Source organism: Vanellus vanellus (genome assembly GCF_965231255.1).
Source record: "Vanellus vanellus genome assembly, chromosome: 1".
Lineage (NCBI taxonomy): Eukaryota > Metazoa > Chordata > Aves > Charadriiformes > Charadriidae > Vanellus > Vanellus vanellus.
In genome coordinates, this window is record NC_138905.1 from 61,072,005 (window position 1) to 61,084,517 (window position 12,513).

The window sequence follows — 12,513 nt, forward strand, 5'->3', positions numbered from 1 at the left end:
CTGATCTTATACTATTCTGTTCACTAAAGCTAGAGCCAGATGGGGCCCTGTGTCAGATGATAATACCGTACACTGCTTACTTTGATTGGCCTCTGGTTCCAAGTCGTCTTGTCGTTAGCTGTGGAAACTGTTGCCTTATTATCTGCAAGTAAATAGAACTGATATTAGAGAAAACTGAAAAGGATGTTTACTAAAACTTCATTTAATATAGACTGTTAAGACAGAAAAGCAGAAAAACTGTCAGCAAAATACATAGAAGAGAAATAAATAAAAGCATAGCTTTTGATATTTTCCATCGCTGAAAGAGGAGAGATAGATTTGAAAATTCAGTATAATTTCATTAACTACCATTAATTTAAATAAAGACTTTCTGAAATTACTGGAGTAGAATACATTACCTTAAGATCTAAGATCAGTTCTACCTCTAAACTAAGGAGGATTGTACTTAGAATTGGCCTACTAATTATTTATGTCAGTTTGCAGGATCAACAAAATCGGTTTTCCTGCAAATAGAGGAAACGCTCCTTCCGAGAGCTTTCAGGGCCACAGTTCTTTAAAGACCTTCACAATCCTGCCATTAAACAGTCCTTTTTCTAGAAGGTGAGTCCCTGAAAAGATTTTGGTGTTTGACAGGGGGCACCACTTCTGTCAGGGAAGACTCACTGTTACATTTGTAACGATAGCTCGTAATCAATTTATCCTCTACGGAAAACAAGTGCATCTCGGAAACATCAGGGTATCATCAAGAATCTGGACTCTAGTTTGTCAGCAGAGTTTAAAAGAACATTGTTACTCTAAAAAAAAAAAAAAACCAACAAAAACAAACCGAAAACTTCTTTAGTGCCAGATGCATTTAAAGAAATGGATTAATGAATGTAAATTGTCCCTTCAGTAATCACAGCCTCTGTCAACCAGGCTAGTCCTGATGAAAAAACTCTGCTGTAGTTGCTGGAAAGGCAGCACTCAGCACCTCACAGGATTCTGAACCTGTTTCTGTGTGCTGTGCAGTAGGAGGAAAATTCTTCTGGTAGAACAGCCATGCAAGAAAGACTGCAGTAAGCCTTGAGGATTCACTTGCAAAAGGAATTTCTTCCTTTTTTAATTTATAACCTATTTTAATTGTGTTTTCATTATATAAATTGGTAAATGTTTCCTCTTTTGGGGGGACACCAACTAAGAGTAAAGGAAAACAGGCATACAAGATAGAATACAACTTCTCAACCAGAAGAAAACATCAATTAAAATTGATTAAATAATACAGATTTTTTTTTCTTCATGAGCCATTTTGCCACTGTAATAAATATTTAATCCTGATTGATGACCAAAATCTCTGGTACACATATTTGGATCAAAAGGTGCTATATGAATAAAGACGTGAGGACGTCACATATTTGACCATTTGTTCAGTAATATTTTCTTCAGCAAATGTACAATCAGCTTCCCTTTTTATCATGTAAAAATTGTCCTGTGTTGGTTTCCAAGAGCTTTGCACAACGTGGCTGATGTCAAAAACGCAGCATAGACTCAGAGTCGCTAGGTTGTTCAGCTTTAATTTCTGGAGCAAAACTTCAGCAAACAGTAAAACACTTTTGTGGAGCTGTGAAAGTTCAGCCTAGCTGTTTGATAAATGAGCAGACAGGCAAGCAGCCCTTCTTTCTTTTTTTGTATGGATTCAATGAAGCCTGCCTAAAGAACACCACATGCTGTTCCAGCTACTGATCTAACATTCCGCAACATCTCAGCCTTCCAAATTCCCTTTAATTACACATTAATCCCACCCCTCTCTCTTTCATTTTCTGCAGACAGGGTTGGGGGCTCCACAGGGCTGTGGGAAAAAAGGCAGTGTTGAAGAACTACTTTCTGAGGATGGGGTTTTTGGGTTAGAGGATTTATTTTATTTTTTCTTTTTTTTTTTTTTTTTTGTGGCAGTTATCATTCAGAAAATACCATTCCTCTCCAAAAGTTAAATTTACAGCAGTAGACTCAAAAGTAAATCTTAATATTAGAGATACTTTTACCCTCTTTTTTCTTTTGGAACAACATGAACCCATATTACTTTCAAAGTCTTTCTAGTAGTGATGAAGTGTTACAATGCACACTGTAAATGCTACTTTATGAACCATATGCTGTGGGAGTTCCTGGGATTTAAATAAATCAGCCAGTTTCTACATACCAGGGCAGAGGTGGTCAGGAAAAGAGAAGAAAAATGGAGCAGCTGATCATATGATCCTTTTTTCTTTTCTTTGTTCTTTTCTTTTTTAAATCCAGCACACTTTAAACAATGAGATAGACCTTTCAGAATACACCTGAAAAGTACACATCACTTAAAATATTCTTTACCAATAATTTAAAAAAAGAAAGAATAGTCTAGCAAACCTTTGAAAAAAAATGTGAGGACTTTTTGATCTAATGGTGCATACGTAAAATATGTATAACATGGCATAATCGTGCTTGGGTGCTGGCACATGAGCATGGGTGCCTGTGTTTCGAATAAAACAAGTAAAGTACTAAATTAACTAGATGTTCACATAAATGTTTATATTCAGCTACATTTATGCGAATCCCTATGTAATGATATTGTCAAAGGCAGTGTGATTTCCCTGAAAGGACAGGGGAAGTCAGACCAGGCAGAACAAAGTGGAATTTGCTGTATGCTGAAATCAATGGAAAAAGCAGAGGGTCCAAAATGTTGCTTTTAAAAATCATACTTTCAGCCTGAAAAGTCCCTCTATAAAATACACCATCATTGTGTTTCGCATTTATTAACTTTTAAAGACCTACAGAGAAAATGAGTTAATTTTACAGTTGGGTGGGGAGGGAAGAGGGTTCCTAATTGCTGGACATGAAAATTCAGGTTTGAATCTGAAAGCCAAGTTGGACCATTTTCCTTTCATCACTGCAGTGGGGTTGCGCAAGCAAACGAATCAAGACCAGACCACGCAGTTTGAGCTGCTTTCTGAATGGAGCCCAAACCCTGGTTCTCACAGCAGCGCTGGCTTCTCAACAGAAGCAGTGGTAAAAAGATCTCATGGGTGATATCCAAGGGAATTTTGGAGTGAACAGGCATTTTACCATTGTCCTTCAATGGAACTCAAATTTCATCTCATATTTCTCCAAAGTGACCACAAATCCAGATGCCCTATGAGATCTGCTGAGTAAAAGGGTACAGTTTTTACATTTTCCAAGTAAAATTCCATCTAAGTTATGTGGCAGTTTTGACTGTTAGGCATTTTTTTTAATGCTACTTGGCTTTTTGGGTTTGAGACAGATGTAGACCAGGAGTTTCACATGCAAATAACTTCTGTCCCTACTATTAGCCTCAGAAATCAATGCTCCTTCAATTTCTTTCTCAGTTACCAAACTTCAGTTGTGTTCTCCATCTCTTTCCTCTGTGCCCTGCTCAATACCTGATCTTGCTTTCTGCCTATAGAAGATCTTTCATGCCTTTCTTGATTAAAAAAAAAAATAAATCCTAAGAACTGCCTTATGTTTTTGCAACTCCATAGTTCTTTCAGTGATTGCCTACTGTATACATATGAGCCAGATGGAAGTAATTACATTATAAACCAACATAAATATAGTTTACACCTTTTCAGGGGACTAGTGTATCCAGGTCAGCATTTGTTTAACCCTTTTGCAGACAACCCTGATACGTAGTTTTAGGAATGCCTATGCAGATAGAATAAAAGGGGCCGGTCTTTCTGACAGGCAATAACCTGTCCACTCTGAATGTATGGGGCAGCCAAATTTAATGCAGGAAAGAAAAGTCATCTCATACCATTCTTTCACACAGACATTACAACACTGGTAGTACAACATTCTCAACATATATTGCACAGATCTTGGAGCTAACAGGATTTTTAAACATGTTTTGGCTTTTTAAACCTAGTAGACGTGTCTGAATAAACTTGAATTAAATATCTAGTTAGTTGTATTTTTGGTCATTCTTAAAATAATGGAATAAAAATGAAATATGTGACTTAAGTGTCCATGCAAAACAGATAAAGGTTTATGAGCAACAACTAGAAAAATGCACTTCCTCTGTAAAGGTCTGTACTGCAATCTGCACAACCTATTAACCTGAGACATGGCTAACTGCAGGAGTTGTTCTGTTAAGCACAAATGGCTGCAAAGGTGCATTCCTTCATCCTGATTACTGCCAGCTGTAATTTCTGCCACTGCATCTCTCCTCACATCTCCAGCACTGTGACATTCCAACACAAGCACAGCCACCCCCGGCTTTAAAACGAGGAACGTATTCTCTTCTGCCTCATCCCTACACTCTGACCCATCACGCCTCATTGCATTCACTACCAAACTGTGAACTTTACATTTCCCAATTATTCCGTCTAGATTCATCTATGATATGAGATGCCAAAGCAAATCAGGGGAAAAAACCAACCCAACAAACCATCTTATAAAGCATCTATGCATCTGTGTTCATGCTAACAAATAAGGATGGAAGAAACCAGCAATGTCTGGAAACTCCTGAAGTAATTGTGTCCTCCTGCCCCATGTCAAAATATTAAATTTTGCTCTAGGGGAAATAGGCAGAGGATGACTTTTAGAAGTGTTTTCCCTAGAATAATTTAAATTGCTGCTTTTCAAAGGGCATGTTCATTTTGTTAGTGCATCCGATCTAGAGGGATGTTATTCTTCATGACTCTTGTTCCTTTCTATTTGAAATAACCCTAGCCATGCTTCTAGAACTTCCGAGAGTAATGAAATAAAATCAAATTAAGTCGCAACCCAAGATTTTTATTCTGCCAGAATGAGAAACAGATTTCAGGCTCCGCGCTTTGGAGCTCTGGGAGGTTCTAGAGAGATTCGAAATACAGTGGATTAAATTCTCTTTCCTCTGATAACAATTCATCATAACAGGGACTGGTTCTATTTAACTCAAGTTTCAAGTCCCATATCTAGAAGGCATGCTTTGCTTTTACGAAGTCAGGTACAGAAGATCTGTGTTTATTTACCAAATTCTGTTCACGGAATCACGGAGTTTTCAGAGTTGGAAGGGACCTCTAGAGATCATCTAGTCCAACTCCCCTGCTAAAGCAGGATTGCCTAGAGCACATTACTCAGGACTGCATCCAGGCGGGTCTTGAAAATCTCCAGAGAAGGAGACTCCACAACCTCCCTGGGCAGCCTGTGCCAGTGCTCTGTCACCCTCACTGTAAAGAAGTGTTTCCGTGTATTTGAACGGAACTTCCTGTGTTCTAACTTGTGCCCATTACCCCTCGTCCTGTTACTTGGAACCATTGAAAAGAGCCTGGCTCCTTCCTCCTTCAACCCACCCTTTAGATACTTGTACGCCATAATAAGGTCTCCCCTCAGCCTTCTCTTCTCCAGGCTAAAGAGTCCCAGCTCTCTCAGCCTTTCCTCATAAGGCAGATGCTCCAAGCCCTTAATCATCTTAGTTGCCCTTCGCTGGACTCGCTCCAGCAGTTCCCTGTCCCTCTTGAACTGGGGAGCCCAAAACTGGACACAGTATTCCAGTTGTGGCCTCACCAGTGCAGAGTAGAGGGGGAGAATGACCTCCTTTGACCTACTGGCCACACCCTTCCCTATGCAGCCCTGTTGTAGCTTTTCAGTCTTAAACTTCTTTGACATGGCAGCAGGAAAGAAACCAGTGATGCCAAATATAACTATACTCCCATACAGCTATGCTTTCCTTATTCTCAGCACTGTGAAACACAAAAACCACTGATATCCTTAATTTTATGTGGTAAGTGTAGGAGTTTTAGGCTCATTCATCTTTGGCCTCATACTGCTCCAGCTGGATCACTCTGGGGTTTCCTCATCTGCTTCAGTGCTTGTGAAAATCCTGCCCTGAGACAATCTGTTATTATTAATACCTGTGCTAACAGGTACCTTTTGGCTCAAAGATGACTGGAGACTGGCTTAACAACACATTACCTTGAGGAAAAGGTCAGGAAAGCTTTGCCCTAAGAAACACCCACTGATAGGAAAGAGCATAATCAAATTAGTCCATTATAAAATATCATTCCTGTTCCCCAAATCAACCAAACTGTGCAAAGAAAAGGAGAAGAGGTGTGACTGTCTATACACTCTCTACTCCTTGCTCACTTAATTGCATGGCCCAGAAAAGACTGTAGAGTACAGGTCCAGTATTCTTGACCCCAGAGCTGTTGTCTGTTTAGATTCAATAACTTTCCCATTTCTCTTCACTCACTTTCATCATTTTGTGGAACAGGACGTGGTCTAGCTGTAGGGTAAGATCTTGTTTCTTACACTGATACATCTCGACTGCAAAGCAAGTCAGAGAGGCCTGCTGGCGCTTTCTTTAATGCCCGTGCCCAATTCTGGCTGCTGCAGAGATCAGACACCCTGAGGAGCTCCAACTGAACTGGACCCTTAAGTGAAGCTTGTGAGACTTCTCCTCAAATTCATCTATTAACAATCATATCCTCCTTCAGCAGTTCCACCAGCCAGATGGAATTCAGCCTAAGGCATGATCAAACAGATTACTGCATCCCAACAAAGCTGCGAACATCGAATGCTCTGACTCGGATGCTTAGCTGAGCTGCAGCCACTTTCAGTGCTGTCTTGCTGAAGCCAAGCAGATCTAAACCCCTGCGCAACTCCCTCTGCTCTGTACTGATGCCAGCACGCTTACTGCCATCACAGAGCATATCTGTGGGAAAAGGCTGAGCGCCAGTGTCCCCGCACTCTGGCAGACCCTGTGCTGTAAGAACAGCCTCTGGGACATGTTGACAAGGCATGAGGTAAAGCAGCCCAGAGGCTGCTCTACTTCATGCTGAAGACCTAACTAGAAGCCAGATGCTTGAAGTGGCAAAGCCAGTAAAAATCCCTTTGCTAAAGGGGAAATCTTTGGGAAATGGAAAAAGTCACACCAAAGAAACTGAGGCGTCCTTGCTGGTTTTCTTACTCCTCAAGCTCAAGGAGATAAAGGCAATAGTTGGCAACCTGCAATAATACAAAGGATCTGTGAAGCAGAGCCAAGGGTGCAAAGAGCTTTCCAACTACACTGTAGGGTCCCCGTTCCCCACACCTATATGACCGCTTGTTTCTGCAATACTTGTGTTGTTATGGCCTCCTCAGAGGAGCTTGGACTAGAAGATTCTGCATCAGGAAGAAAAGTCGTATTCGTGTTAACTGTCCTGCGGTCAGGAACCTCAGCTGTTGAAAAGCGATGAAGGAAAAGCAGGAACTGCTCAGATAGCACTGACAGACTAATAGCATCATTTAATGCAATAACAGAAACTACATCCTCGGCTTTAGATTGATTTTTCCCTAGTTCTATTTTTCTTTTCTATATTGACTAGAAAAAAGTTTAATAAAAAACCATTCCATACGTAGTCATAGTTCATAATAAAGCAATTTCTGTTTTAGTCTATCAGAAGAGAGCACTAAGAGTAAATTTGGCTTTGCTATACCAGTTACTATTGAGGCTACTTGGGAGCAAATTGAGATTACAGAGCAAAAAAATACATCTTCAGGAGAAGTATCTCCTTAGGCACAGCAGGCAATTCCACATGTGTACATTTAAATAAAAAGACAAAACAGAATGCAATCACATTGCAATGCCGTTATCAAAGAGGCTTCAATAAGGCTACTTATCTGTCCTTTTTAAACATCAAATATATACAGTATGATAGCACAAAACTGTAAATCCTATTTATGCTAATCATGCTCGAAGGAGCAGTCCTGCTGGCAAAATTTCTGGGCATAGAGACAGTGCGTAGTGATAAAAGAGGACTCTGGCTGGTACAGCTTGTACCTCCCTGAAGCAAAGGAAACTATTGGGGAGGGGGGGGGGGGGAAAGCACTTTTCTACTGGTATAACTGTGCCTCAGCCCATTTTTTGGAAATAGGGTGGAAATATTGATGAAAAATGTAAGAGATCTCTTCCCTAACAAATATTACAAATCTATTGTGGACATTACCCTTTTATATTTAGCAAAATAAATTTAATGGCATCTAATTTTCACCTACAGTAAAGCCACTCTGGGAGCAATAAAGAGGGTCTAAAATTCGTGTGAGCATGCATCCATGCTAAACCTCTTTATGCTGCCAGAGTGATGTAAAGGGACCTCAGGCTGGGGGAGAGCCACCCTGCAGTGTCAGCATCCTTCGGTTTCCTTTTCAAATATTATTTTACTATTGCTTGTGAAAAGACGTGTCAGGAAAGCACGAAAAGGAAAAAAAGAAAAACAAAAGAGGAAAGTATTTAACCTGCAGGGGGCATATGGGAGTTGTGGGAAGAACACTTCACGAGGATGCAAAAAAGGTTGCACCACGAGAAACTGTGTTCTATATGAGAGGTATGGCAGAGTCTGGGAGGTGACTTAGCACTGCACAGTAAATTTAAAGCAGTGAACCGAGGACATGGAGGACAGGGGAAACTGCTGTAAAAGAGAAAGATAATATCTTCGAGAGGCTTAATTAAGAAAATAAGGTTCATACAGGGTCTCAAAAGAAACAAAGAACAAAATGAGTACTGGTTGAGGAGAGAAAAAAAAAAAAAGTGAAAAAGAAGCTCAAAGGCCTGCCAACCCAGCTGAACAGCTGGGTGACATGCTACAGCTAAGAGAGAACCAGCAAGTCTTATGGAACCCATCCATACGCAATAGCTACTCAGGGACTTGGAAATGCTCAAAACATTCCTGCTTTTTAAATAATTTATTTGATCCAGCGAAGGCCCCAATTCAGAATGAGTTAGTATTTGCAACTAAACTCAGTAAGAATAATGAGTCAGAGCCTTCAACCATCGTAATTTCTTGCTCAGTGTATTAATCATCACTGGCATTTTATGTTAACGTGTTGTTCAGAAAAAAACCTACACCTGTTCAGCCTTCCCTGCTGCAGACAGCAGCAGAACTTCCAGTTGGAAGCACCTTAAACTGCTCTCCAAGTCCACAGGGTCCTGGAGCAGAGCCTGAGGCATTTGCAGCACAGGGGTGAGGGGACAAGGTCACCGTCTTTTTTAAGTGACCCCAGCAACAGGGCTTTCACTCCTTCAGCCTGAAGACTAATTCACAGTCTAAACATGTTCACTGTGAGAAAGCTTTTTCTCATATGCAGCATCTTATTGTTAATAACTCAGTGACTTGCCTGCCCTTCCTCACTTTACTTCCCTGTCTTCTCACTGGTTGCATGGAACAGTTTTACTTATTCTGCTTCACTTTGGGGTGAAATTATGGTCCCGTTGAATATAATACATTTTGCTGCCTACAGTAAGAACTGAAGTTTAACACTGGAGTCTCCACTTGCTGATGCTGAGCTGTAACCAGCGAATACAGGGCCCTCCCTAGTCACTATTTCGTGAAAGTATACAGGTAGAAGAGTGCTTGGTCCTGTCTTTTGCAGGCAAGAAAAAGTTCTGTAATGACAGACTGGGTAGTGTAGCTATTAGCAGATTGGCAAATGCTAGTATTGACAAAACTGCCTTAATTTTCACTTATTAATTGGGTATGTAAAGCACTAAAATCTTGGCTAACATATTAAAGCTACAGCTCCATTTGTCAAATAAGAATATATCACATTAACCACCCCCTTAGTCTTTCTTGGTTTATGTGTACTTTAAGTGGTTTAGGAGTATAGGTTGTTTTTTTTAAAGGTATTTATTTATACAGTAATTCTGTTCTTCCCTCTTCTTGTTACTTTTGTTGCTATTAGCCTGGTTTCCTCAGGAAGCAGTCTATGAGTTATTACTGTTTCTCTGTTAATCTCTCCACCCCCCAGACAAATTTTTGTTTTGCTAATCCAATATTACCAAAGGCCTGAGGTTCAGTCCATGTCCTACAAGTTTAATAATAGAAAATACTGGCTGGATAGTGGAGACAGCATATTGACGTTAATGCTGAGGACAAGACAGGGAGGTCCTTTCCAACCTAAACTATTCTATGATTCTATGAAAGCTCTACCTTTTGCTGAGCCATTTGGCACTGCCTGACTGAACAACCATGAGTATGAGGCAACCTATTACTCTGAGCCAGCCACCCCACGTGCTGCTTCTTGTCCAGCTGTTGGCATGGGAGAAGGAGAGAAAAAGAGACAGGCAAACAGAGACAGTCGTGAGAGAATCTAAAAATAATATAGAAAGAAGGTGTAGCAGATGTGTGAGAAAACTGAAAGAAGCAAGACCTTGATGTAGTGACTGGGATGTGGAAATAATTTAAAGTACTGCAGGGATATAGGGAGATATATAAGATTTAAGTAAGGCTATGGATTTTGGGAACATAGAAGATGGTAGGAAACAAGGTCCATTAGTTCAGCTGTTCAAGAACAAGTCGCATGTTCCCCCTTCCATGCTCTGTTGTGGCTATGTTTGACTTACATGACTTACATACATGTTTGATTTAAGAAGTACAATGTGGGCTGAAGCATTGTCTACAAAACCTTAATCTGGAGACATCACTTTCAGGCAAGCTTCACATGTCTCCAGTGGTATCTTTAAAAGCAAAATCAACACTGTTCTGTTATTTGAGGTGTAAATGAGTATGTAAGAATACATTAGGTTGTTACTTATTACAGATTGTTTTAATGTGCTGAACTCCATGTCTCTTTCTAAAAACTATCAGTCTGTTAAAGAAAAAGCCTAAATGTTTAACATTGCCCACAGAGCTAAAGTTCAGAGATGAATAATAAATTCAATGATGTGGTCTATTGAAAGGCGAACTGTCTACAATTTCACTGAACAACTAACTCCTTTCTCTGGAGGACATGACAGCTGCAGGGCTCTTGATTTCCAATGAGGACAAACATGTCTGTGGTCTCTGTTTCAGCAGCTAAGTGTGGAAGCCCTCAAATAGCACCTATTTCACTGCACTGCCTCCAAGGCATTTATGCAACACACATTGCCAACATGGTATTTAGGTCACATGATAACAACTCTTTTGGCTAAAACTTCACGCATGTACCTGCTCCTAAGGAAAAGCTGACTGCAAACTATTGATTGAATGAAGCGAGAGAATGATTCCTCACTCTGCAGCACATTTTTTTAGCAATAATAGGTTGGAAAGAATCACTAGGGTCTGCTCCAGGATCTGCAGATGCAGAAGTCTGTTTCACTTCAATATTTTTGTCAGTGTTGTCTGAGGTTCCTGTACACACCTGTACAGAAGCCTCAGTTCCCAGATCCAAAAGTAACGGCCACATGAAGCACTAGTTCAAGACAGTACTAGGATGATTCTGTATGGCTTCCTCTCCACAAAAAGGGAAAACAAATTCCATGCATCACTGCTTCAGACCTTTATTGCAACCAAGTGGAAAACACTTGGAACAAAGCACATGAAAAACAGACTGGAACACCATGATTTTTGGATGGAAGACACTGTACCTGTCCTACTAGCTCAAGGTACTCCTACTGATGAACAGGTGTATGTGTATGAGGGGCAGGGGAGAAGAAGGATGGAGTAATATACAGTGTAACAAGACTGCTGCATACCAAAAATCGGTGAAGTCCCTGGTAAATTTACGTTCTGATGAAATGATTTCAGAATACTTACACCTTACAGCTCATAGAATTTTTTAGCAGCAGCAAAAGTAGCATCGCGTAAATTTTACCCAAGTTCCATAATGTGTTAGCCCACATGAAACCTGTTTCTTATTCTCACTGTTCCTAAATTACATGTTGCTACTCTACTTACCACTTGGTAGCAATATGTACAACAAACAATTTCATTCATACTTATACAGTGTATTTAAACACAAACCTAACACAGAATCAACTGAGCTATGCAGGTCTTTAAGACACAATAAACATAGTAATGTTACAACATGGTACATTTTACTTGCCTTGCTAAACTGCCTACATAAAGATGCACTATAGCAAATGACACCTCATTAAATACATTCTTCTCCTTCACCTGCTCTTTACACAGGCACTTACCCTAGGAACAATTTTCCTTCTTGGAATACCCAGCACTTCCATAGAACAAATGTTGCTAACACTAGAAGAGAATAGCTGGCAGGACAATCAGCTTCAGATTCATGCTTGCAAGCATTTCAAAAACAGTGACAAACTCTACATTTTTGGGTTTTTTTTTTTACACAGCCTACAAGTTTTAAAGGTCTGTGACCCATTCTATAGTAAAATTTCAGTTTTAAATAAAAAATTAAAAATATAAAAACATGATGCTATTTTTCACTGGGATAAAAACATCACCCGACAAGCAAATCCAAAATAAGAACTTTACGTAACATCCTAGCCAACCATTAACATCTGCTAGTGATGTATAGCATAAGAGCTTTACTGCTCACATCTGGACAACGCACAGCTGCATCTATGCTAAGAGTGAGTCTCCACTGTGAGTCTGGAGACAACCGTTGTGGCTCGTAATAGATCTGGACTGGAAAGCAGAAGCACAAGGAATCACAGTGCAAAGATCACTTGGCAGCCTGTATCTGCAGTGCCACACGAATGCCGTTAGATGCTTTCTGGACTTTCATATCTGGAGGCATTGTACTCCGCTATGTCGATTTGCCAGTGTGGGCTGATACCATTAATTCAGGAATCCCCATATC

General features: G+C 40.2%; 1 protein-coding gene across 1 annotated transcript in view; it reads right to left on the reverse strand.

The window, feature by feature from the left end:
* Positions 1–12,513, reverse strand: part of RFX4 (regulatory factor X4) — a gene marked incomplete at both ends in the record, with an annotated part of 97,626 nt that overhangs the window by 51,133 nt on the left and 33,980 nt on the right. The window contains one exon of the mRNA XM_082498413.1: positions 81–142. Coding sequence (XP_082354539.1) covers positions 81–142 — 62 coding nt within the window. The remainder of the gene's footprint in view (positions 1–80; positions 143–12,513) is intronic.